This window comes from Salarias fasciatus, chromosome 3, assembly GCF_902148845.1.
Source record: "Salarias fasciatus chromosome 3, fSalaFa1.1, whole genome shotgun sequence".
Taxonomy (NCBI): Eukaryota; Metazoa; Chordata; class Actinopteri; order Blenniiformes; family Blenniidae; genus Salarias; species Salarias fasciatus.
Window position 1 is genome coordinate 2353374 of NC_043747.1, and position 27988 is coordinate 2381361.

At 46.7% G+C, this 27988-nt stretch overlaps 1 protein-coding gene and 1 long non-coding RNA gene across 13 annotated transcripts in view; both read right to left on the reverse strand.

The window, feature by feature from the left end:
- ablim2 (actin binding LIM protein family, member 2) overlaps window positions 1-17245 on the reverse strand; it is a 56447-nt gene extending 39202 nt beyond the window's left edge. For 2 of the 12 annotated variants that reach the window (XM_030086415.1, XM_030086425.1), the window contains exon 1: window positions 2593-2839. In XM_030086415.1, coding sequence (XP_029942275.1) covers window positions 2593-2608 — 16 coding nt within the window. In that variant the 5' untranslated portion in view covers window positions 2609-2839. Of the gene's footprint in view, window positions 1-2592; window positions 2845-17108 lie in introns of those variants that run through there. The other 10 variants (XM_030086383.1, XM_030086375.1, XM_030086405.1 and 7 more) reach the window with 10 other exon arrangements.
- Window positions 17246-19265: 2020 nt separating this feature from the next.
- On the reverse strand, window positions 19266-27748 carry LOC115386036 (uncharacterized). The gene is made up of 3 exons (XR_003931247.1): window positions 27618-27748; window positions 26167-26169; window positions 19266-19278 (listed from the first exon to the last, which is right to left on the reverse strand). It is a non-coding gene; the product is annotated as an uncharacterized LOC115386036 (long non-coding RNA).
- Between the last annotated feature and the right edge of the window lie 240 nt (window positions 27749-27988).

A 27988-nucleotide genomic window follows, 5' to 3' on the forward strand; every position in this document is an offset into this window, starting at 1 on the left:
CAATGCTTCAAAGACCCGAAAAGATCCACAAAGATCACCTATGAGCAGGTGGACTGACGTTCACTGGTTCGATTCCCACAGCAGACAGGTCACCACTCTGGAGCATGACCCTTGACCCCCACCAGCCCCCTGGAATGCAGTAATGTGGCTGCCGGCCACGCCCTAGGAATAGGAAGGGTCAGTGTGGGAACTGGACCAATGATCCAGACCGGACTGAAGGCCGGTCTTCATGTTCTCCCTGTGGCTGTGTGGCGGGACGGGGCCCTGCCCTCTCTCCAGAGTCGGCCGGTGAAGACTCCACCCGGCTGGAAGGAGGCAGGTCTACAGCATGGACTGAATGCACAGCTTTGGAAACCTGCTGTCAGGGAACTGGGAGGGAACTGGGAGGGAACTGGACCCATCAGGGAGCCTATACAGCAAAGCTTCACAGAATTCCCTCAAAAAGACTCCCAGACAAATGAAAAACTCTGGGATCAGAAACATGAAGGTGAAGTGCTGACAGAATTCACAGTGAATCATCAACAGGGATGAACAGCTGAGCTAAAGCAGTGCTCGCTCCTCTGGTAGCTCAGGACAGCCTCGGGGGAATGAACGATACAAAAAGCAGGATTTATCCACTGCGTTGACACCTTCAGCTCCAGGTGTGTGAAATACAGCCAGTTTCAGGCTGTTCCAAACTGCAGGCAGTGCTGCGGAGCTGACGGAGGAGCTGACGGAGGAGCTGACGGAGGAGCTGACGGAGGAGCTGACGGAGGAGCTGCAGCAGCAGGCGGCTGTGATTCAGCAGAAACTCACGGAGCTGTTTGTGAAGGAGCGTTAATAACAGCGGCGGCCCGCCGGGGAGGGGGGGACGGCGCGGCGTGACTCATGAATAGAGCTCTCTCTGGAAAGCCCCGAGTCAGCGCTTCCAGCAGAAACACGCCGTGCGCCAGGCGGGGGTCGCGCCCGGAGGACAGCCGGACGCCACGGCGTTCTCAGAGTCACGGGAGACAGACGGAAAGACGGCGAGCAGGAGATCAAACCAGAGGCCTCACGCTGTGAGGTGGCAGTGCTAACCACTGCACATGTTCAGATTCAAACAGAGCTGGTGTGAAGCTGGACTCTAAAGGAGAGCCTGCTTCCTGTCAGGCTCCGGTTTTAACGGGACGCGGTGACAGAGACGAGCCTCCAGCTCCCCGGTCTGAAAGCCAAGACGCTGAACAGAGTGTGTTTACCAGCAGCTCTGGAACAGTGACGACGTCTTCAGGACCGCTGACACACACACACACAGCCGTTACATCACAAACACACACACACACACACACACGCACACACACACACACACACACACACACACACACACACGTGTTAGGAGACAGACTTTACTCCCGTCCACACACACTGTTCTTCACGCCGGAGCGTCTCAGCTGCTGAAACGTGGATCATGTAACGAGTCAAACTGTTGATTCTCACCACAAAACACCCAGACTGCACCGAGAGCTGAGAGTTAACAGGTCAACGACTCCAAACGACCACGGAACTAACGTCCCGAAGATCTGATTCATGAGAGGAATTCCTATTCTTCCATTTCTATAACCAAGAAACTGTTTCACAGACAGTGCTAGAGAAGACTGTATGAAGGTATGATTGTGGAACATTGTTCAGGGCTAATCCAGCATGACAGATATCTGTGATTAACATCAAACTGCCCCTAGAAATTCATCATATTTTCAACTTTTTAAAATATTTTGGCGCTGCAATCATTTCGACGGAGTTTGACCTTTATACAACTGTTTTTGGGGCTTTACACAATTAAAACATTATGGGTATTTTTTATCTGTTTGGGTGAGATTTTTGTCCTTTCTACCTTTTCAGTGGCTTAAGTTATTTTATCAAACAATTCAGTTATTTCACCACTGTTTTCTGTGTTATTTATGCTTTTATATATTTTAGACACATAATGCTGTCCTTCTTTTTCAGCCACTCAATTTGATCTTTTCTCAGTTTTCGTTCAACATCTGGAGCTGAGCAGTCTCAGCAGTTAGACTGGTATTACAGGCAGAAATGTTTGCTGTAGGGTTTGTCGCGGGGCAGGTCGTGAAGTGAGAAGCAGTGCTCCACGAACTCCCCAGGTAAAATACAGGATAAGAACAGAATGGAGTGGCTCACTAGGGCCCTGTGGGGGTCCAAAGCAGCAGGCTCCAGACCCCTGATCCAGGCTAATGTCCAGGCTCCAGGGAAGTCAGTGCTCAAAGAAATATACGTAATTTTGAGCGTAAGTGGAATTCTCCGCATGGAGCCAAAATCCATAAAGGGGTGACCCTGTTCCACAGTGAAGGGTGAACGGGGAGGTGGTTCCCCGGCCCCGGTCCCCGGTCCAGATGGCTGGCCTCCCTCTGTCTGGGAGTCAGCCCGGGACCGGAGCGCCTGGCAGGACGAACCGGCCAATCAGCTGCTGCGCTCTGCTCACCTCCACAGAGGAAGACCCCGAGCTTCTGGCAGAGGGTTACATAACAGAGCGGGCTCAGCTGCAGGTACACAACAACCTGGACACCGCCACACACACACACACACACACACACACACACACACTGCAGAGGCTCTCCTCGGTACCTTTCTCCTCGGGCATGGTGTCTCTGGCGCTCGCTGAGGATTACTGTCGATATTCCAGAACGCCGGTCAGACCTCACATCCTCCGCCGCTCCGGGGCAGTGACAGATGGAGCAGAGTGAGCAGTCTGTCCGTCACTATCTGTGGAATGAGCTGGAGGTCACATGACTCCTCCTCTCTCTCCCTCTCTCTCCCTCTCTCTCCCTCTGAGTTATTGCTGTTATAAATAGCAGCATGTGGCGTTCAAACAGAACAACACCTCGTCCACTGGGCGTGTCCCGGTCCGCCCAGTCCGCTTCACAGCTCCGTCACAAACACACTGTACAGACTGCAGTGTGTTTGTGGCCCCTGGGGGGCGCCGGAGAGCTTGAGGAGGGTCGGGGGAAACCTGCTCTTCTCACTTCATGCTAGCCAAATGAGGTAACAGCTGCTGGCGTGGACGACTCCGCTGTCTTTTTATAAACCGTGACCGGCGTGCTGGCCGTATTGAGCCGGAACACTTCCTGTCCTGAGATCCAACACTTCCTGTTCCTGAGATCCGACACTTCCTGAGAGCTATTTCTGCTGCAGCCACGACCGACCCGTCTCCTCTGGACAGAGAACAATGTCAGCTCTACCGGAGTTGATTGAGGGTTCCTGCTGGTCTGGTAAACCAAGAGCCTAGGCCCAGCAGAGCCCCCCCCCCCCGGGTCAGAGTCTGAGGACAGACTGTCCACTCGGTCCCCAGATGGGGATTGTCCCAGTTGGACCACTTCTTCAAAGCTCCAGTTGACGTGGATGCAGGGAAAGAGTGTGTCCTTGTTGGACCTGGTCAGTCTGTGACGGACTGTCCGTCCGGGTCTTGAACCCTCCGTCATGTGGGACTCCTGACTCTGGGTCTGGTTCTAGCAGGTGTCCCCCTCAGGCTGAGTCCAGCTGGGGCAGTTCTGCTCTCTCTGTGAAGTCCATGAGTTCTCCAGACTGCGCCAGGCAGGATGTGTTTCTGGGTTTAACCAGATGTTCTCCACTCTGCGACCTTTCACATCAGAACTGACCCGGTCTATTCGATCTTCACACACTTCCTGGACAATGGTCCACAGGTCTGGATCTTCCCTCTAGTAATTCTAGCAGCTTTCCCAGAACTCTGGTTTATCTTCAACATGTGTGGAGTCTTGCTTCTGCTCCACCTCTGGACCTGAGCTGGTCTCTGATCCACATCCTGAGCTGAGGGCTTCAGAGCTCGGACAGGACCGTGGAGGGTTGTGAAAAGTCAGAGATGTTCTGGGTGGAGTGAAGCCTCCTCCCACCACACGGCGTGACAACAGTTAACAGTTCCATGACGGGAGGAACAGAGTGTGCATGGAGTGTGCACGGAGCGTGCACGGACTCCAGAACAATGAGTCCATTCTTCATCCTGCCGCTGCAGGGTGGCCTTGTTGGACCGTCTCCCTGTTCTGGGCCCCAAAAACACAATGGCCCCGTCCAAAACGGTGGGCTGATATGGCAAAGAGCCAGGTGTTCACCGGGTTCTCCAGGGAACACCACCAGGTTCTCCTGGGAACACTCCACTTCCATGTTCTCCTCTCACTGTATGGAACTTTAAAGCACCAGGGTTCCAGCAGAGTTTGGTTCTTCTTGAATGAACTTTTATGTTTACAGATGAAGTCAAAGCATTTCAGGTTCCATCTGAGCAGAGAACCTCCCAGTCTCCAGAACCTCCCAGTCCCCAGAACCTCCCAGTCTCCAGAACCTCCCAGTCCAAAGAACCTCCCAGTCCCCAGAACCTCCCAGTCCCCAGAACCTCCCAGTCTCCAGACGATTCAACTTTAATTTCCTTTCAGAAAGACAAAACATCTTCCTCCTCTAATATCCAGATTATAGAGCATCTTCCTCCTCTAACATCAGATCATAGAGCATCTTCCTCCTCTAGCATCAGATTATAGAGCATCTTCCTCCTCTAGCATCAGATTATAGAGCATCTTCCTCCTCTAGCATCAGATTATAGAGCATCTTCCTCCTCTAACATCCAGATTATAGAGCATCTTCCTCCTCTAACATCCAGATTATAGAGCATCTTCCTCCTCTAACATCAGATTATAGAGCATCTTCCTCCTCTATCATCAGATTATAGAGCATCTTCCTCCTCTAACATCAGATTATAGAGCATCTTCCTCCTATGATATCAGATTATAGAGCATCTTCCTCCTCTAATATCCAGATTATAGAGCATCTTCCTCCTCTAATATCCAGATTATAGAGCATCTTCCTCCTCTAGCATCAGATTATAGAGCATCTTCCTCCTCTAGCATCAGATTATAGAGCATCTTCCTCCTCTAACATCCAGATTATAGAGCATCTTTCTTCTCAAACATCAGATTATAGAGCATCTTCCTCCTCTAACATCCAGATTATAGAGCATCTTCCTCCTCTAACATTAGATCATAGAGCATCTTCCTCCTCTAACATCAGATTATAGAGCATCTTCCTCCTCTAACATCCAGATTATAGAGCATCTTCCTCCTCTAACATTAGATCATAGAGCATCTTCCTCCTCTAACATCAGATTATAGAGCATCTTCCTCCTCTAACATCAGATTATAGAGCATCTTCCTCCTCTAGCATCAGATTATAGAGCATCTTCCTCCTCTAACATCCAGATTATAGAGCATCTTTCTTCTCAAACATCAGATTATAGAGCATCTTCCTCCTCTAACATCCAGATTATAGAGCATCTTCCTCCTCTAACATTAGATCATAGAGCATCTTCCTCCTCTAACATCAGATTATAGAGCATCTTCCTCCTCTAACATCCAGATTATAGAGCATCTTCCTCCTCTAACATTAGATCATAGAGCATCTTCCTCCTCTAACATCAGATTATAGAGCATCTTCCTCCTCTAACATCAGATTATAGAGCATCTTCCTCCTATGATATCAGATCATAGAGCATCTTCCTCCTCTATCATCAGATTATAGAGCATCTTCCTTCTCTATCATCAGATCATAGAGCATCTTCCTCCTCTAATATCCAGATTATAGAGCATCTTCCTCCTCTAACATCAGATTATAGAGCATCTTCCTCCTCTATCATCAGATTATAGAGCATCTTCCTCCTCTAACATCAGATCATAGAGCATCTTCCTCCTCTAACACCAGATTATAGATCATCTTCCTCCTCTAATGCTCCCAGTGAGTGACAGGTGAGTTTTCTCTCCAGATGTTGGAACAGTGATGCTGCAGCTGGACAGTGTGTTTTGTGTGTCTTCCAGAGGACAGACTCGCCGTCCTCTTCAGGAATCATCCAGCCTCAGAGCTGCCAAGTGATGTCGAAAACACCCCGAAACCAAAAGAAGAGTGATGTGTTTGTTTCAGACGAGCCCCGGCAGTCGGTCCGGCGGCCCGGACGCTTCCAGACAGCAGCGGTAAATGGTAAATGGTAAATGGACTACACTTGTATAGCGCTTTTCACCCTGCATGACAGAGCCCAAAGCGCTTCACACTGCAATATCACATCACCCTTTCACACCATACTCGGTGGTGGTAAGCTACTATTGTAGCCACAGCTGCCCTGGGGCAGACTGACGGAAGCGAGGCTGCCAATCTGCGCCATCGGCCCCTCCGACCACCACCAACCATTCACTCTCACAACTTTCATACTAGGCAAGGTGGGTGAAGTGTCTTGCCCAAGGACACAACGCCAGTTTTACGCCTGCGGGAGCGGGGATCGAACCGCCAACCTTCCGGTTATAAGACGACCCGCTCTACCAACTGAGCTACTGTCGCCCCGCGGTGACGGGAAGACGCCACTGTGGACTCATCAGTGAGGATTAAGGGAGAGTTCTCGTCTCTGCGATGTGAGAATTAGCGAGGCTCTGCAGTGACTCGGCTCTTTTCTCCTGGACGGAGGGAACTTTCTGTTGCTCCAGCGCCGGTGTGCAGCGGCGCCGGAGGAAAGAAACGCCGGAGCTTCCTGTTTTAGCTTTGCATTGATAACCGCATGGAAATGAATTTATCATGAAACATCCTCACAGTTCTCCAACCCTGGTGTGTCAGTCTGTCATCCGGAGAGGAGGGACAGAGACGTGTGTGTGTGTGTGTGTGTGTGTGTGTGTGTGTGTGTGTGTGTGTGGGGCTGCACATCACACTGATTCAGCTCAGTGAAATCTACAGCTGCGGCGTATCGACTGCTTTGAGGGGTCCAGAGCCTGAAAACACCAGGAAACCCCGATGAGACGCCCAACACTGGAGAGATTTTACACTAGCGTGGTAAACCAGCCCCGCCCACTCCACATCCACATCTGGATTGTGGAGCTGGGAGGGTCTGGGGACGAGGTGATAGAAAGAGAATGCGAATCGGCCGTGAAACGGCCAATCAGCGTTGCCGCTTTTTGTTTTCAAATCTTTTTGTCCGATTCTGGTGGCTAAACCGGAAGTGACGCCATCACTGCGTAGCTTCTATGAAAACAGCCGTAGCGGAGATCATGGAAATCAACATTAACCATCGTGTGAAAGCTGCAATAAGTAAAGTTATAGCCAAAATACCAAGAATTACAACAATCAACCAAAAGCAAGAGTCTGTGCCTGGAGAGCTGCTAACAGGAAAACACGTTTTCACATGTCGAGAAGCTAAAGCTAAAGAGCTAAAGCTAACCCTGAGAGAAGCTAGAGCTAAACAGCTAAAGCTAGCCCTTAGAGAAGCTAGAGCTAAACAGCTAAAGCTAACCCTTAGGGAAGCTAGAGCTAAACAGCTAAAGCTAGCCCTTAGAGAAGCTAGAGCTAAACAGCTAAAGCTAACCCTTAGAGAAGCTAGAGCTAAACAGCTAAAGCTAGCCCTTAGAGAAGCTAGAGCTAAACAGCTAAAGCTAACCCTGAGAGAAGCTAGAGCTAAACAGCTAAAGCTAACCCTTAGAGAAGCTAGAGCTAAAGAGCTAAAGCTAACCCTTAGAGAAGCTAGAGCTAAAGAGCTAAAGCTAACCCTTAGAAAAGCTAGAGCTAATGAGCTAAAGCTAACCCTTAGAGAAGCTAGAGCTAAAGAGCTAAAGCTAACCCTTAGAAAAGCTAGAGCTAATGAGCTAAAGCTAACCCTTAGAGAAGCTAGAGCTAAAGAGCTAAAGCTAGCCCTTAGAGAAGCTAGAGCTAAAGAGCTAAAGCTACCCCTTAGAGAAGCGAACGCATGTTGATGACGTATTTGTTTTGAAGTGCTGATTGGCTGAAGTACCTGTCAGTCGAAGGAGTAACCGACGCCCCCTGCTGGAGTTTGGATTGGGTCGTCCCCAGACCCTCCCGGCTCCACAGTCCAGATGTGGATGTGGAGTGGGCGGGGCTGGTTTACCAGGCTAATTTTACCCCACATGAACGCAGAGCTCGCGGTCTGTGTTTACGTCTGCTGAATGAGCCGAAGGTTGACCCTTCACCGGAGAGGGATCCTGGAGAGGAACTCAACACTTTCGGTCTCATGGGAGAAGAAACGTATTGATTCTCGTCCTTCAGGGAAGTTCAGCACTGAGGCATCAGTTCCAACTGTCAGCCGGACACACACTTCTGCTGTGTGTGTTTTTAGCATTTTTTAAGCAAATCTGTCAAATATCTGCATGAAATCTGCACATTGTGACGAGACGGTGACCTTGATCCATGGTCAAGGTCACGGTTTGTCCCGTCGTTGTCAGTGAAACGTGTTTCCAGAGAGCGGCGTTTCTCTATGTCTGCAGGCTGTGTGTGTTTCTTTGTCTCTGGCTGAACGCCGCCTCGGCGTGACGACGGCGTTACGCTCAGACGAGACGGGAAGAGACCCGCCGCGCAGTCAGCACCGTGAAGAAACACACACACACACACACACACACACACACACACACACACACACACACACAGAGGCGCTGCATGTTAACACTGATGTGCAGGATTACAGATCCCAGCGAGGTTCAACTCAGAGCAAATCCTTCTGACACACTTCTGCTGCAGGCTGAGGCCGAAGACATGATGAAGAGGAGGAGGAAGAGGAGGGAGAGGAGGAGAAGGGAGAGGAGGGAGAGGAGGAGAAGGAGGAGGATGAGGAGGAAGAGGAGGGAGAGGAAGCAGTGACCCATATTCTGATTAATTGTTTCACTCACATGGGAGGAACCAGGAGGGATGGAGGGAAGAGAGGATGAGACTCGGAGGAGAGGAAGAGAGACGGCAGAGTGGAGGAAAGAGAAGATGTTTTAACAGAGGAGAAAAGAGAAGAAGAACGGCGACGAAATGATTAAGAAACAGACAGAAGAAGAAATGAGAGCAAAAAGAAAAGCAGGATAGCAGGGAGACAGAACAAGAGAAAAGAAGAAAAATGGAAATAATGAAGGGGGTGAACAAAATGTGAAAAAGAAAGAAAAGGAAGTGGAAATCTTAAAAAAAAACAAAAGAAGAAAAGATCAAAGGAGGAGCTGGATGGAGGACGAGAGTGAAAGTAGGAAGGATGAATGAGATGATCAGGAGGGTGAGAACAGGAGAACACAGGAGAAAGAAGAGGAGGAGGTTTGAGGTGTTGACCAAAGTCCTGAAGCGACCTGTCAACAGGTCAATAGGTCAACAGGTCAACAGGTCAACAGGTCAAAGAGCAGAGGAATCAGGAAGGAAGGACTCATTCAGGGCCCTTTCACTCCAGCCCTGTAAATCCAGATTTAGACCAAATCAGGCTTTCTGGCAGAATCCTCCTCATGTTTCATGTTTGAACCCGACCCTGGACTCTGATCCGGATCCTGCAGGTGAACCCTGGACCCCCGGGGTCGCCTGCTGTCGATCCGGACCTGTGGACTATCGACCGGCCGCAGTCGCAGGACGACATGTGGAGCCTAAAGAATCTGAATATCAGATTAAACAAAACCAACAGCCCAACTCAGCTCCGCGAACAGCCAGGAAACAGTGTCAGGAAAACACTGGAGCCGGCTCAGCCCAGCTCCAACACACACACACACACACACACACACACACACACAGTGACCTGATGAATAATTCACTGGCCCTCATCGATCCGGCGCCCCTCCCCCGCAGCGTTAGCTCGCTAGCTAGCACCTTCACCCTGAACGACGGCGTGCTCGCCAGCGTGGGTTGGTTATATGATTATACGCCGTGGTCTGGCTCCACGCCGCCCCCCGGTGGAGGCTGGGAGACCGGAGGAACATCTGGGCTGCTGTTCTGCGGCAGGCTTTAGGGTGGAGCAGCGCCGGGTGGAGCGGGAACCGGCGGGGAACCGGCGCTCGCCGAGCAGCTCTTCACAGACCCAACCTCAGCTGAGGGAGTCAAGAAACCCAGTGAGGTCTGCAGCCTCCTGTCAGCCTCCAGCAACGATCAGCAGTGGACCTGGACACTCTGGCTGTTCGCAGGACGAGCAGACCGTGAATCAGTCGGACAGAACGGATCGGTTCGTACTCAGCTGAGGACGGCGGCGGTCTGCAGGGCTCAGCCTGCTCGGCTGCAGATAACGGACGCTCCCTGAAGGTCGGCGCCGCCATTAAGGGCCGGCTAAAGGACCATTTAAATCGTTTTCTTATCCCTCCTCTGAAGGGACGGATTAACTTCACAGCTTTAATGTTACGCTGGAACATCCTGAAGATCATCAGGGCCACGACTCATAAAAACACCTGAAATAATCACATCGATTTTAGCTGTATGAGGAAAAGTGCTCAAAGGTAATAAGACCATTAAAAAAAGCAGTTCAGATATTTTAAACACCAATAAAACCCATTCCATAGTCACATCTGCAGTAGGGGTGAGAATGTCCACACTGAGGACGATTCGATACGCATCTGGATGCACAGCGACACGATACTCTAACCATACATGGAATTTTCTGGCATTTAGTTCAGATCAATGCGATCCGATACGATATGATGCAATTTGTTGCGATATGATTCGATTCAACATGATGCAAAGGAAATAAAAATGTCAAAAAATGGTACTACAAAAAGGAGTTGGCTTTATTCCTCATAGTCACTTGGCAGTAAATTCAACAAAAGTGCTGTTTTGGTCATCTTCACCCTCTCGGTGAGTAACTTACAGCGACACGTTCAACAGTGCCATCAGTGTTTGTTCATGTTCCTGTCTGCAAAACATCCTGCTGCTATGAACTCTGGGAGGGAGGCTGATCCAGCAGTGAGGAGCAGGAAGTACAAACCAACTTACACCCTTTGGCAATTGGGTTTTGTGTAAAGAAACTAAACAATTTGGCATCTGAGACTCACTAACTTAATTAGTGGTGTATTGTATGTGCCTCATGGCTTCTGTCACAAAACGCCAAATCATGATGGTGCGTTCACTGCGCCTGGGGAACAGCAGATGAGGTGAAGTTTACAGTGAATAAAACAGCGCTTGCATCGGATTTTACCGATACCCGCCACCGCATCAAGATGAATCTACATTTCACAAATATCGGTACTATTGATTGCATCGATATTCAGTGAATGAGCCGCACGCGTTCATCGATGCATCTATTACTAACATCGATTATTTTCCACACCCTTAACCTGCAGCTGCGCCTCCAGCCTCACACCAGTCAGTGTGATCGGGTGTGTGTGGAGAGCAGAGCGAGGATCGGTCCAGCTGAGCTCTGCAGACTGAACCAGTCACTTCCAGCTTGTTTCAACATGCGGCGCCTGCTGGGACAGACATGTGGTGCTTTTATTCTGAAAGTCACAGATTCACAGATAAACAGAAGCGTCAATATTGCATAGTAGCAACTTAGAATCTGCAGCTTTTGGAGGAAAAAGAATAGAAGAACACGTGTCTGAGTACTGATGTGGGTCCGATCAGCAGAACTGCTCTGATATGAACAGAAGGTTTAAGCTCGGTTCAGTCATGATTCTGATGTTCTGGATTTAGCAGTTTCATAGATGTGAGCTGACATGACTTGTGTTGGTTTGAACTTTAGAAAAATAAACTAGTATTTAGGAGTTTCTTCTGGCTGTTTCCTCTGTTTGAACTTTATCTTTACAACGTCAGCTGTTCGATCTCCGCAGACTCCGGTGTCTGTCGTCAACAGGTGTGATCGGTGAGAGAGTATCAGGACTGGTTTAATATTTCTGATTTAGTCCATTTCACTGATTTGAATTGAAACTAGAGTAATTAAACCCTGTGAAGGAGGTGTGAAGGTTCTGTGTTCCAGCCAGCAGGAGGCGCTGTGCTGCGCCTGGTTCTGCTGCTGCTGGAAGCAGAATGAAGGCTTTGTCTGTTGTGAACACAGGGAGGCTTTGTGCTCGCCGCTGAGGTCATTAACATACTGTTAACCTTTGCTTAACCCTCAGAACTGCAGATCTGATCAGAGTTCAGCTCTTTCTGATAAATGACTTCAGGATCAGCTGGAAGATGCTTTTTTTTGTTTTTTTTTTACTGTGGTGAAACCAAATGGTGGAACCCTCACAGCAGCCCGTGGCCACTGTGAAGCACGGCGGAGGCAGCATCAAGCTGGAGGGCTGCATCAAGGCAGCGCTGCCCTCTAATGTTTCCAAAGTTCACTGAAGACTTCCTGAAGGACAATCTGACGAAAACAGCTGTCAAACAGCAAACTATGAAGGAGTAAAACCTGAAAATGACTCAAAACCGAACCCTGTTTGGTCAGACGAGGCTCTGCCGTGTTAGAATGCTGCAGCGGTCACGGCGCTGCAGCATCTTTAAAAACATCAGGCGAGCTCCTCAAACACCGGCAGTGGACCAGGCTTTTAATTTGGCGGAGTCAAGCAGGATGAACGAGACGCCGACTCTGCTTCCTTCAAAGAGGCAACAGCAGGCAGCAGGGAAATGTCACGAGCTCACACCACCAGTCTGCGTGCCCGTGTGTGTGTGTGTGTGTGTGTGTGTGTGTATGTGTGTGTGTGTGTGTAATATTTAGAATCCATCAAATGATACACCAGAGAAAGTGTCCTGGATTCCATCCCTTCAGGTTCACACTCCCTCTATAGCACACACCACCCTGGCTTTACTCATTAATGTCATTAGAAACTGAAGGTTAAGAGTACCTGCGTGTGTGTGAGGACTGAGGGAACTTGTGTGTGTGTTTGTGAGGACCGACAGTACCTGTGTGTGAGGACCGACCGCTTCGAGCTAACCTGACGACCGGTCAGTTCATGAAAACCTCATGTCAGCAGTGAATTCCACACGGCGCTGCCAGAATCTGCTCAGGAGGGGGTGAGGACAAGAGGCAACGGCCGAGGCATGGTCCAGTCTGCCCCGCTTCTCCAAGAAACTGAGGGTTAGGGTTAAGATTGGGGTTTGGGGTTTAGGGTTTAGGGTTTGGCCCGTCTGTCTGGTAGGGGACCATCCGACCAAGTCAAGTCCTCATAAAGTGACTGATACACCGACGTCCTCCATCACACCTTCAGACCTGCGATCCCGATCAAACAGCAGCGACGGGACAAACCATCCCGCCTGCAGCGGGGTCACCTGAGGAGAATTACCCATGAGCACTAGAGGGAGCGTCTGTTCACAATCGGTGGACGGCCATCTTTCCATCAGCGTCTCTTCATGGAATCGGTGTCTCGGGACACTGAGGATCCATTAGATCGACCAGATTTCCCTCCAGATCAGGATCAGACAGCCTGTTATCAGGCGGCTTGAGGAGAAACTCCTCTGAAAGCACGTTTTCCTGCTGGATTCCTCAGTTTTACGGGAGTCTATTTTCCTGCTTTTTATGTGCATAATTACAGCCACTGTGTAAAAAAAGGCTCCAGCCGCTTCAAACCGCTACTGACTCAGGACTCAGCCGTGCTCAACAGGATGGAAGGCGAGGAAGACTCATCCATCCTCGCCAACGTTGAACAACAGATGATGAAGAAGCAAAAAACCTCCGGTGGTGAAACTCCCACACTGTGAGGAAAATACGGTAACGCTTCCTTTTACAGTACGGTAATTACCATGTATTAACATGGTAATTGCAGGGTAAGTACCATGTAATAAGGAGAAGTTATTGTAAAATTACCATGTAATTACAGGGTAACTATGTTTCTAATTACCTAGTACTTTTAGAGTAATTACCAAGCCAATTCCAGGCCACTTCCTTTTACAGTACAAATCCACTTTAATAACTATGTAATTTCCAGGTAAATTTTTTTCTATTTACTGGGTAATAAATGAGTAATTACCAGGTAATAACATGGAAACAGACCTCACTTCCTTTTACAGTACAAATCCACTTTAATAACTATGTAATTTCCAGGTAGATATTTTTCTATTTACTGGGTAATAAATGAGTAATTACCAGGTAATAACATGGAAACAGACCTCACTTCCTTTTACAGTACAAATCCACTTTAATAACTATGTAATTTCGAGGTAGGTATTTTTGCAGTTCCTGGGTAACGAATAAGTAGTTACCAGGTAATAGTGTGGAAACAGGCCTCACTTCCTTTTGCAGTAGTCTACAGTTCAACCGTAATTACCAGGTAAATGTTGTAGTTACTGGGAAATACTAAGAAGTTACCAGGTAAGTAGTAAAAAACACTTGACTAATAGGGAAATACATAGCGTACACACCTAGCAGTACCTAGTAATACCTAGTAAAAAGTCTACATTTCCCAATGATTACATGGTAATTACTTAGCAATTACTTAGTAAGTACTTGGCAATTACCGACATAGTTGCTATATACATTATAATTACCCAGTAATTAATACTTACTACCAGGTAGTTACTTGGTATTTGCCTGGAATTGGCTTGGTAATTACTCTAAAAGTACTAGGTAATTAGCAACATAGTTACCCTGTAATTACATGGTAATTTTACAATAACTTCTCCTTATTACATGGTACTTACCCTGCAATTACCACGTTAATACATGGTAATTACCGTACTGTAAAAGGAAGCGTTACCGAAAATACCAAGATTTATGTCCACATGTCTGTGAAACTGTTTAGTTTCTGTAGTTCTGAAGGCAGTGAGTAGATGTGTCACTGCAGGAGGGATGGTTCTGGTTCTGATGGTCTTTCATAGGTACCGACTGAATTCCGTCAGAACTACCAAGTACCGATTCACGTGAAATCAAACACCTGAATGCATCCGTGTGGCTGTGAGGGAAGAGTAGGGAATTTCCCATGCTGCACCTGAAAGGCATCAGTAGCTAGCATGTCAACAAAGCAAGAAAGGGCTCGAAAGTTCGGCTCCACTTTTCACAATAAGATGCAGATTACACTGCTGTGGCAGGAAAACTTCTGATCTGGAAGCTCCTGGATTAGAACCAGATGTATCTCCAGGCTGAGGAGCGACCAGCCTCAGATCTGCAGCTACAACTCCTGCATTCAGCACCGTTAGCATGCTAGCATCGACTAGCACACTAGCATCCATTAGTGTCATCTGCAGCCAGCAAAAAACAACATTGATTACCACGTAAACACACAACAGTACCAAAAACCGGTACGGTTGAGTACCAGTACCGATTCCCAGGTGCCAGGAATTGGTACCGTTTGGGTTCTAATGTGAGCGGTACCTGTCCCTCGTCTGTCGTAACGCAGCGAGGAGCTAGCGTAGCACAGACAGCGAGGGAGCTAGCGTAGCTCAGACAGCGAGGATATCAAATGAATGTGTGTGAGTCACTTTTTATCTGCATGACTGAGTAACTGATCCTCTGCTTCAGAAGAGATCAGACCTCAGTCCTGTTTCAGCAGCCGGACAGCTTTCATCCTGGCTCCTCAGACGCTTCCTGAAGTCACACATCAGCCTCAGACGCTGCTCGGCGTATTGATCACGCCTCTCCTCATGCGACCTGCAGGAGTAATGTGAGCCGGATTAATGGACGCCTCTTCGATCGGCCTCGTCCCTGAGGGGGGGAGACTCGCAGCTCCCCAGGAGCCTGAAGAGAACCCTCCAGTCTGTCCTGCTGCAGCTCCAGAGGACGAGAGACGCTGCAGGACGTGTTCGGCACGCCGAGCCTCACCCACTCAGCTAGCTGTTAGCTTAGCCACCGGCATCAGTAAGCCGTTAGCTTGTTAGCTTAGAAGAAAGCTAAGAAGCTAACACCGTTTCAAAGGCAATCAGTGTTTTCTTTGAAATGCTTCCATTTCCTTCCACTGGAGCCTCTTGTGGGCCAGTTTTAGGCCACGGGCCTTATGTTTGACACCCTGACTTTACTGTAAGACATTTTCTTCTGTATCTTTTTAGGTTTTGCGATCTTTTAGAATGTCGTCAGCTGGTTCTCCTCAGGTGGCTTTTCTATTTTCTGTTTTCTGAAACCGTTCCCAGCCGATCGTCTTCGATTCATAAGGCTCTCATGTTTGACCTTTGACCTTTTCCCAGGTGTGTTCTTTAGCAGTTTCAGCATTTAGCAGGCGTCCTTCAGGCTGGTGGTGAACCCGGCTGGCATCAGGCCCAGCTCCACACCTGAGAGGAATTCCTCCTCCAGCTCGAACACTTCCACCCAAAAGGTCAAAGGTCGGACTCATAAAAACGGTCCCAGACAAACGCCAGCCTGTGTTTGCCCTTTGCAGCAGCGTGCTAATGAACCTCTGCTGTCTGGACGTCCAGACGCTCTGCAGCTCTGCAGCCGGGCTCTCCGCTCAGGACGGACGGCTCGTCCTCCACCTCCTTCCTGCTGAACTCCTCCTTTACACCAAACATCTGACATCCAGATGTGTGTCTGACTATCAATGACATGCTGTCAGCGAAATCGAAGTTCAGAATCATTTACTGGTAGCTGCTGCTTGCTAGCTTAGCAGGTTTAGCATTAGCATGTTAGCAGCAGTAGATCACAGCTGCGGCTCCATCTTTACACCATCACAACAAACCTGGAAACTATTTCTTCTTACCTTCAGTACATATAAAATTAGCATTGTGCTGAGCTGGATTTATTGACTTTTTCCGTTTATTTGGTGTGTTTTTAACTTTAGTGCTCTGTTAGCCACAGTCTGTTTTAACAAGAACAAACCTTCTTTCAAACACAAGTCCTCTGAAGTCTTTAAAATCCAGCAGATTCAAACATACTGAAGTAAACTAAGGGTGGAGCCATCATGTTTCCCAGAGTCGTAACAACACACTACAAGGACAACAAAGATCACACACACACCGACTGTGGATTAATAAGTAAAAAACAGATCTGAAAGTAATTTTGGTTGGAAAACCTGAAGTTAAAGACAAATGAAACTGCATAAAGTCACATTTTCTGTCATCCTCTGGCAGCTTTGAAGTCTCCAGTCAAACATCTGTTCAGTCTAATCAGAACGGCAGACGGCTGAAGTCGGCGCTGAGGGGCTCACTGCTGCCCCCTACTGCCCGAAGGTGGCACTAGAGAACTGTCACTGCTGCACCTTTAAAGACCTTTTGTCTGCCACCACACCCCGAGCTGAGGTGGAGTCCTGATCAGGACTCAGGCCTGCTGGAGCGACTGGAGGGCCGGGAGGAGGAAAACAGGACCAGACCGGCACCGGGACGGAGGAAAACAGGACCAGACCGGCCCCCTGAGGCGTCCCCGGTCTGGACTCTGGGGATCAGACACTAACACGGACGCAGCGCGGCGTCCAGGCTGGAGACGCTGTGACGGGTCGGTCCAGGGACCTGTCAGCAGGAACAGAGACACTGCAGGTCCTTACCGGTGCTGCTCATGGCGCCGGGCGGACGTCCTCCCCGCTCAGATGATGCTCTGAAAACACGCCGCTCGCCGTCCTCCCTGACGGAGCATGAAGCAGACGCTCCGCTCGCTGCACGGGATGGAGAGGATGTGTGTAGAAAGAGAGGAGGAGGAGGAGGAGGAGGAGGAGGTGTTTTCTGCAGCTCCTGCAGACGCTCACAGCTGCACACACACACACACACACACTCTCTCTCTCTCTCTCACACACACAGGGTTCTGCGGCGCTGCAGCGCTGCACCGCCCTCTGAGCAGTGCAGGGTGGGTGTGGGCACACGGGGGGAGGGGGGCACTGCAAAACAAGGATGAGCACTTCCTGTGGATCCCTTCAAAGTAAAGTCACCATGAAAGAGCTCAGATGAGCATCAGAGCCAGAGGAGGGCAGCAGAGCAGCAGCTTCATCCAGACAGACCAGCTTTTCAGTTTCTCTCTCATCCATCAGTTTTGACATCTGGTCGTCAGCAGGATTTCTTCTTCTAACAACAAAACCTTGAAAAACTCTGCATAGCCCGTTTATTCATCAAATATTCTCCCAACTGAATTTAAATCAATTGATATTACCGCATTTCCCTGATTATGACATGTTAATAACACGTTAATTATCTTTTCCAAACAGACTGATCAGTTTTTGCCTCATTGTACAATTAAATGACTTTTTTTTAGATTGTTGATAATTCTGGAAATGTTATATTTTCTACATTTACAATTTTAAATTATTTCAAACACTGACTTCGATCCTGAAGAGGAAGATTTAAAGGTGCTGTAGGCAGGATTTTGCTATTCAATGCTAATTTTTCTGTGTTTTCTTTGGATTAAATGTTAGAGTATCCATTGATAATCCTTTAGGAGTGTAGTATAATTGCTGAAATGAGATAAGACGCCACCCCCCCCAAGTGTGACTGCAGCCGCCAGGGGAAAATAAACAAATAAACATCCAGAAGCAAAGCTTCAGAATATCAGAAAAATACACATGAATGAGAAGTCTTCATGGCGGTCATGCTGGTGGACCGTCAGAGTTTTCATGTCATGTTTGACCTGATTCTCAAAGAAAGAGAGACGTGTTTTAATTGAATTTGAATTCTGAAGTTTTCCAGGTCCCATGGTGATTTTAGAGCAGAATGAGGCTTTATTAGGATTTAAAGAGGAATAAAAAGTCCCACGTAAACACTGAGGATTTCAACCCATTGCTTCACTCCTGCAGGCCTCAGTCACTACTGCCACCTGCTGGACGAAATGTTCACTGCCACAGGACTGAAATGAGCTGGGAGGTATGAGGGACTGGTGCAGGGCCAGCCGGCTGTCCCCGGGTCCCCCACCCGGCTGTCCCCGGGCCCCCCACCCGGCTGTCCCCCGGGTCCTGTCCCCCGGGTCCTGTCCCCCGGGTCCTGTCCCCCGGGTCCTGTCCCCCGGGTCCCCCACGTCTCTCTGGATCAGGGACTTGTGGTCCGGCAGGTCGGTGTTTATCCTCTTGTCCTGCTCTTCAGCCTCCTGATGGTTTCTCCTCACAGCCTGAGGCTGAAAGGAGCTGACATGAACAGGTTGAGTCTGAAAACAAATGAAGAAGAATCAGACTGATTCTTGTGTTAATACAGAGTATAGTTGGATCCATTCCATGCGAGAGGTAGTGGGTGGCTGCACAGGTCTAGATATGGTTCAGGATATAATTTATTCAGGTGATTTGTTCAGTTTATTCTTAATGACTGGTTTGTTTGTGTCCAGATCATCGTGGGTTTTCCAGTGGAGGTTTTACACCGAGGGAGTTTTGACGGTTTCACCCATTGAGTTGAGAATCTAGGGCCCTGGAGACCTGAAGACATTCACTCCGGGTTCTGCAGTGAGCACATGAAGGGTCTGAGCTTCAGAAACACTAACAAGGGGATAAAGATGTGAAATATTAATGATATGGTGAAGATGCATTCCAAAATAAAGTAATTTGACCAAAGAAAGGTTGGCGTAGAAAAGCTGCGTTGTACTGATAACCGCCTGAAGCAGGACTCTGCTCTCAGCTGTAACTCAGCTGAAAACAAAATGCGGTGGATTTCTGCCCAGTAACAGCTGCTATCTTAAAAATGACCTATTGATGATCAGAAATGCATGAAAACTATCCATTTAGTACCATTTCCAGGACATGATGACTCAGCGATGTGCACAGACACCAAAACCAAACTCTGGTTATTCAGTATAAATAACTCATAACTCGTTTGTTCAAACACTCCTGACCTGGAAGGGACTGTGAGACTTTAAAGGATCGTCCTCTGTCCTGTGTGGTTTCTGACTGGATCAGCTGATCCCCTGCTGTTCGTGGGAGACAGAAGCCAAAGGACATCGTCCTCTGCCCTGTCTCTCGGGAGTTGATCCAGATGACCCCTGCCCTCTCTAGACTCGTCCCTGAAGGGCTAAATGTTTGGTTGGACTCACACTGTCCCCCAGACGATGGAGCCTGTTGCTGATTCACCAGAGCGGTGGACAGCGGAGCGTTTCCAGACGGACTTTCTTCTGTGAGGGCTGAATGTGTGTCACTGTCAGAGAAAAGCAGCTTCAGGTCCAGAAACCATGCAGATCCACAAACCCAAACCCAAACCTGAAACCAGGCACAGACAGAGGAACGAGATGCAAATGGAAATGTCAATGTCCAAATGGAAATGAGATGCAAATGGAATGTCATTAGTACTGGGGCTGGTGCCCCAGTACTAATGACTTTCGCCTTCTCCTGGTGTGAACGGCCCCACTGGTAGTGTTTCCCCATGATGCTTAGTGCCATGCCATGTCTCCTCTGCCTTGCTATGGGCATAAATTGGGTGTGTGCGTGTGTTTGTGTGTGTGTGCGTGTGGTGTACACTTATTGATGGTGCAGCTTTTGTTTTTTTTTTTTGTTTTTTTTTTTTTTTTTTTTTTACTGTTAAGCACTTTGCGTTGCTTTTATTATCATGAAAAGTGCTATACAAATAAATAAAGTTTGAAGTTTGAAGTTTGAAAAACGTTCTGCACAAAACAAAGACAAATGCATCGTCATTACAGTTTTTCACAATTGCTAAGACACATTTCTTGAAACCTCCATCCATTTTCTCAAAACCTTAAACACAAATCCAAAAATCCACACTAAATTCACAAAAACCTCAGACATTTCTGTCAAAATCGAATTACCGCCTCAAAACCAGTTCTCTTGTGATCAAAACCACACTCTGCGTTCAGATCTCACACACAGCAGGTAAAAACATGTTGACCTCAGATCGCTCATTAGACTCTACAGGAAATCACTGAGGACACAGCAGCAGTCCTCACTCTGAAACCTGCTGGTTCTTTTCCCAACACATTTCCTGGGTAGCCCTGGATTTTGTGCAGATTTGGTCACTTTTACCCCAAATTAGATGAATTGTGTCGACCCAGCAGAGTGAGTTGATGATTTGAACAAAATCACCATTTTGAACACTCCTGCAGCTCCTTCTCCTTCTGGCATCTGGAGACTTCTGGTAACAAACGCAACAGAAAACTGGAGTCCTGTGTTCTCACAGAGGATTATTGCAATGGCTCAGAAGGAAAAGACATATGACATCCCCCTCCTTATACTCATGTGTGGCTGTGGCTCAGTTGGTAGAGTGGTTGTCTAGCAGTTGTGAGGTTGTTAGTTCAAATCTTTTCCTCTCCCTGTCAATGAACTGCACTGAACCTCAGCTGGCTTCCAGTGGAGGGTTTGACAGCCTGGCATGGCAGAGGGCACGTGTTTCTGAATTCTTTTTACAGTAAAGTAACTTTCCCAGACCCGCTGATAAATCTTGACCCAGCATCAGGGTCAACTCTTCAACCCAAACGGCTGCTGGGTAGAAATAACCCAGCTTTGGCTCGGTCCCTTTTGGACCCAGCGCTGGGTCAGCAATTCCACCCAATGTGGGTTATTTTTACAGTAACCAGCAGTTTTCAGAGTGTGTAGTGCACAGAAAATTTTTATTTTACGTATTTGAAATGCATTTAGAAAAAAAAAACCCATCTAAGTCAAAGTGATATCTAAATTGACCGTCATAACAAAAAATAAATACAAAACAAACAAAACCAAAGCAGACTCCTGCATGGTCCCGGTCCTGGAGGTTCAGTCTCCAGCATCTTGTCTTTGTGCACACTTGGTCTGATCACATCATTAGAAATATGTGTGTTCAGTTTTGAGTTGTTGTGTGTAAAAGATGACAGCTGTGTTGGAGTTGTGTTCACATTTTGCTGCCAGTGATTACAATTTTGCAAAAATGTTGTGAAATGTGTTTAGTGACTGAGAATGTGTCTGAGGTTTTGCAAAAAAGAGCAGATCGGTTTTGAAAATTGAGCATAGGACCTGAACAGTGTTTAAGTTTTTGCCAAAAGAGTGTTTGATTCGAAAAATGAGTTTAGGCCCCTGAGAGTTTGGTTCAGGCAGTGGGGTTTAGTGTTTTAGCAATTGTGAAAAACTGTAAGTAACTCTGAAGCCATTTTCCAGCAACCCCTCGGATTCCATAGCGTTCTAGTTTTTTTTAGGAGTATTTTATGATTAATAGTGTCAAACGCTTTTTGTAGATCAATAAAAAATCCAATTGCATATTTTTTTGTTGTTCAAAGCCCTTGATATTTCCTCGGTAGCATCTATTATGGCCATAGAAGTTGAACAGTGAATTCGAAAACCATACTGACCATCATTACAGTTTTCCTCCAGTGGTTTGGCTCATTTCTTGAAAACGAAATTAGATTTTCAAAACAACTTGGACAAATCTCCAAACTACCCTGTAGCTGCTCACATCAGAACGGCATTTCTCATTCATGTCATCACATTTAAAATGTCTTAGTCCATGTCTCAATGTCTCGGAGAATCTTTGCAAATGATGAAGCACAGTAAGGATAGATTTAGCACAATTCCCAAGTGAATAGGTCATGTTGATCTAAACTGATTGATCGATTCTCAGTCTAATGGTTTTTCTCTCCAAAACATATCGGCATCATTTCATTGTATCAGTCACCACCTGCAAAATCATCTGTTCAGTTGTCAAAATGAGTCAAGAACACACTTCAACACTATGAATACCAGACATGGATGTGTTAGCATGAAGGAGAGGAGGACAGTCAGGAGGAGGAGGAGGGAGACCAGTGAAGAAGAGAGCTGTGAAACTCCAGATTCATTTACAGCACATTGGGCTACAGACAATGTTCCTTTTTGTTTTGTTACCTCCACCAAGGAGGTTATGGAATCACATCGGTTGGTTGGTTGGTTGGTTGGTCTGTTAGCAACATTACGGAAAAAGTAACGGACGGATTGCAATGAAACTTAGTGGAAAGGAGGGTCCTGGGCTAACTCAGAATCAGTTAAATTTTGGTGATGATCCGAATCACTGTCTGGATCCAGGAATTTTTTGAATGATTCTTTATCATTGAGAGATAGGGAGTCTTTCACATACCTGGGCATAACTCAACAATAAATGACAAGGGGGCTCAGCAAGAAATTACAGTCAGTTCTTCAAGGACTCTAAGAGAGATCAGCTGCTGATCCAGATCAGGAAGTGTTCCGGATACCAGGATCCAGAACAGACAAAAACAGGGGGGTTCTGGAGAGTCGGTCACTGTGAGGAAACACTCTGAGATATGAACATGCAGCAAACAGCTTTCTCCCAGACACTGTTTGTGTTGGGGAGAAATAAAATGTTTTGTTTTGTTTTTTTTTTTATCACATCTGGTGTTCTTATTGTTGTTGGTGACTGACTGGAGCTGTGGCGGAGGTCTGCGCCTGTGCCTCTCTGAGTGTCAGATTCTAGTTTTTTGTTTTTTGTTTTTGTTTCTTTGTTTTTATTTTACAGCATATTGAACTCCGATGGATGGAAGTTACTTTGTGTGTAAATAAAAATTATAACAGTTTCCTTGGAGGCATGAGAGCGATGTGAGAATCAGAACCTGAAGGTTCTTCTTACTGTAAAATGATTTTTGTCTTCATTTTCTTATACACAAGAGAAGAAAATACAAGAAGACAAGAAGAAAATAAAAACTATCACAGTCACCATTATGACTGAAGCCCTGGGCCCAGGTAGAAAGGTAGATGAGGAATATTTCAGTGGTTCTTTGCCCTTAATGACAAAACATCTGAACATTCTGACTGTCAGAGCTCACACAACGTCAAAAGGACAAAGCATTTTGAGGACATTGACCATTTGTTTGAGAAAGAAATTTAGTTTTTCCACCTGAGTGAACTGTTTTGGCAGAGATGTGATCTCTGACAGGTGAACCGTGGTTCTGCTGAACCGTCCAGGTGGTTTTTGACAAGAGAACCAAGAGAACTGAGAACGTCCGGTCTGTCTGGAGAAATGAGCCGAAGCTGCTGAGAAGGATCTTTACATTTTGGAGGCTCTGACTGTTTATATGGGAAAGAAATGAAGCTTTGAAACATGAGAGAACAGTTTTGGGATGGAGATGAGCTTTTGCAAGTGAACTCTGGTGTTGAGCTGAACTGTAAAACCGTTTTGCCAAATGATCTTCGAGTTTTGAAAATGTAATTTCAGTTTCAAGAAATGAGCCAAACCAGTGGAGAAAAACTGTAATAAGCTTCTGCTTGTCAATAAAATTTTGAAGTCGACTGTCAAAAACTTTTTCCAGAATTTTTGAAAATTAAGGGAGAAGGCTGTGGAGGTCTGTAGTTGGTGAAATTATGTCTATTTCCATTTTTAAAGAGTGGGACGACTTCAGCAATTTTCATCTTCTTTGGTACATAGCCATTTTGAATCGACAGATTACAAATATGTGTCAGAGGTGATATAATACGAGTTACTACCTTTTTTATTATTATGCCAATTAAATTACGGTCTGTAGAGAATATGTTTTTAAATTTTGAACAACAGATAGTATTTCCCTCTCGCTTACTGCGGAAAGTAGAACTGTATTATTGGTTCTTTCAAAATTCATTTCCACATTTTGGCTTTGAAATTTTGCAGCCAATTCTGGGCCAATATTTATGAAGAAATCATTGAAGTTATTAACCACACTTTGCATATCATATTTTTCACCATTTGTGTCAACAAACAAATCTGGATGACTATCTTTTCCTTTTCCTTGTTTAATAATAATGTTCAATATGTCCCATGTCTTTTTCTTGTTTGATTTGTTATCGAGTAACAGTTTTTTTATAATATAACTTTTTGGCATTTTCTTATTATATCTATCAAGAACAGCCAGCTGGCTGCATCAGCACCATGGACAGGCCTTGGGTTTGTAACGATAGAGCGACCCACTGATTATCTGCTCCACAATTGTCAATTGGTCATTTCAGCACCATGTACAGCACCTTGTGTTCATCACACCTCAAATTCATCATAAAATAGTGTCCCACTGATAATCTGCACCAAAATTAAAATTACATGCACATTACAGTGTAATGACCAGTTTGCTGCCGTTGGTCCTGATTCCAGTTTTGACGTTTCCTGAACATACAGGAGTTTCAATGTTAAAATCGTTCAATCAAAAACACAGAGGCCTTCTGTACCTCAGAGTGTTGACCACTTCCGGGTATGATGGCGCCTGTGTTGGGCTCTGCCGCTGCCCGGCTTTCCCGTGAGCTCCAGCTCCTACCTGTTCTTTGTATTGTCCTGCTCGTACTGCTGTTTGTCGTTAACGGATTTGCTGCTCGGGTGTACGATCGCCAGACTCTCCTGTTCATCAGGGCTTCCATGGTGGATTATGGCGTTTCCACTCCCTGGGCTTGCTATCCGCAAACCGCGGCACCTGATCCATTCGTGTCAGCTGACGGCGCTCCGAGCAGCGGTCTGCAGCAGCAATGCTTCCGCAAGTACAGAAGAAGGAGAGGGAGAAGGGCCGGAGTTCAGGTGAGGCTGCGATGGCTCTGGAGGCGAGGTGTCGCTGGAAAACACCGGCGTTCACTTCTAGCGAGCCGTGGCCTGACGCCCCCTGTCCCTCCGTGGAATAATCTCCCGTCACCGCTGGCTGCGTCTGTCAGATTCTCCGTTCTCCGACCGGTGGTTCCTGACACGTCCTGGGAGCTGAACCCGGCTCCTCCGGTGTCTGGATTCCCCCGCCGCTGCAGAGTGAGTCCGCGTCATCTGCGCCCTCTGACTCGGGATTCCCTCGCTGAGTTTTCACGTCTCCAAATGGCGCTACTTAATGCGCGCTCCGTAGCAAACAAATCCTTCGTGCTAAATGACTTTGTTCTGGCGAAAAATCTGGACTTTCTCTTCCTGACGGAGACCCGGCAGAGGAATATGGATCTTGCCCCCCTCATCGAGCTTTGCCCAAATGGCTACACTTTCCTCAGCTGGCCCAGACTCTCCGGTCGCGGTGGAGGACTTGCTGCGGTGTTTAGGAGCCGCTTCGTCTGCCGCGCGGTGAGCACTGCATCATTCTCTTCCTTTGAGCTTCAAATGACTAAAATTGGTCGTAAAAATCCATTTTACTGCGTTTTAATCTACTGTCCTCCAGGCTCAAATGCATTATTTCTGTCTGAGTTTTCTGACTTTTTATCTTCCATTCTTAAACTATCCAGAGTTCTCATTGTCGGTGATTTTAACATACATGTTGATGATGTCTCAAATAATTTTGCCACTAGTTTTATTAACATCACAGAGTCTTTTAACCTTACACAGCATGTATTAGGCCCTACACATAATGCAGGGCACACTCTGGATCTTGTTTTTACTTTGGGTTTGAATATTGATTCTTTAATTCTTGAGGATCTTTTTATTACTGGTCACAGCTGTATTTTATTTGATCTGTCTTTTAATCTGGATTCCTTACCCTGCCGACCTACCAGACGCTCTCGCATCCTTAACCACCTCTCTGCAGGAACATTTACTGCAGCATTTTGTTTTGATTCAGATGTGTATTGTGACGCTGACACCTTGGTACACTCTTTTAATGAATATTGCCGTACTGTTCTGGATGACGTGGCCCCGTTCAAAACAAGACGCCCCGCAACCAGGCCCGCCCCCTGGATTAATGACAGTATTCGCTCGCTGAGGAGAGACTGTCGAAGGGTTGAGCGCCTATAGAAATCCACTCAACTGCATGATCACTATCTTTCTCTAAAAGAACTTTTAATGTCTTTTAATAATGCTGTGAAGGAAGCCAGAGCTGCGTATTTCTCCAGGCTTGTGTCAAATAACCGGCGTAATCCCAAAGTGTTATTTGAGACTATTGGTAATATTGTTACCCCAGCTTTACCCTCGGTACCAATATTCTCTGATGAGGATTGTGACAATTTTCTTTCTTTTTTCTTGGGCAAGATTAACGATATTAGATCAAATATCGTCCCCTCTCCGGCCCCCTCTGGCTGTTGTTTCTCTCGGCGGTCCATCCTGGAGAGTTTTTCTCCTATAACCCTGCATCAACTCTCTGACGTGGTTAATCACATGAAAACCTCTTCTTGCTCTCTCGATGTCCTTCCAACATCTTTGTTTAAAGATGTTCTTGGGTCAGTTGGTCCTGCAGTGCTCTCTATAATCAACACCTCTCTGTTATCTGGTTGTGTTCCTGCTAGTTTCAAACATGCAGTTTTTCAGCCTCTGCTCAAGAAATCAAATCTGGACTCTTCTCTGCCTCAAAACTACAGGCCAGTGTTAATTTTGACATAACTTTTTCATTTCATTTTAGTTTTAGTCACTCACCAAAGACTAGATTTAGTTAAAGTCACATTTTAGTTTTTTAGTTTTGTTTTGTTTTAGTTAAAATTTAGTCTGTGGAGATTACTTTTAGTTTTAGTCTTAATTTTAGTCTTGATGAAATTTGACAGTTTTGTAGTACATTAGTACATTGTACATTGTAATTGTAAATTAGATAGATAGATAGATAGATAACTTTATTGTCCCAGTAGGAAATTTGTCTTGGGCAAAGTGCGAAGTGCTACATCAACATACACATAAAAACAACACAACATAAAACCACAGTAGCAGAAGTGCAAAAGGATGCGTGTCACGGTTGTAAAAACTCCACTGTAAGCATATCTTTAATTATGTTTAGATATTTAAATTTAGAATGTATCATATAACTCTTGTTTCATAAATACGAAAATCTATGGCTTGTTGGAAAAAAATTGCTTATATGAACTTCAGATTCTTTCTGTAAATTCTTACAACAAATGACAGCCTGCAAAAAAAAAAACCTCCAATCATAATGACCAGCAGGTGGCGGTAATGCAACCAAAGGGATGCAAGCTGGTAAAACATCACAGAAGAAGAAGAAAAGAAGCCCAACAAAAAACAGTGCTGCTGTGGTGCTGCGTCTCCGTATCGGAGACAGAACGGAGCCGGACCGGAGCCGGTGATCCCGGCGTGAGGACGGTTGTCACCCAGCTTGTCCGACGGCCAGCATCAGCTTTTTCGTCACATTTTTACTCGTCAGTTCATAATGTTCAGAGATTTTGTTTTAGTTTTTGTTGTCATTACTTATTAAATTTACGTTCTTGTCACAAATTAGTCACGGAATAAAGGGTCGTCAACGAATAGTTTTCGTTGAAGTTTTCGTTGACAAAATTAACACTGCTACAGGCCCATCTCCAAGCTGCCTTTTTTGTCAAAAATCTTGGAGAAAGTGGTCGCGATCCAGCTCACAACTGCTCTAGATGATCACGGTATCTTTGATAAGTTTCAGTCAGGTTTTCGAAGGCTGCACTCTGCTGAAACGGCCCTTCTTAGAGTCTCAGATGACCTCCTGATGCGCAGCGACGCCAGAGACTGTTGGGTGGTGGTGCTGTTGGATCTCAGCTCAGCATTTGACACAGTGGACCACGGTGCTGATGGAGAGACTCGGTCAGTGGGTGGGGGTGACGGGGACAGCCCTGCAGTGGTTCTCCTCCTACCTCTCTGACAGCAGCTGTGCTGTCTCAGTTGGTAACTTCGC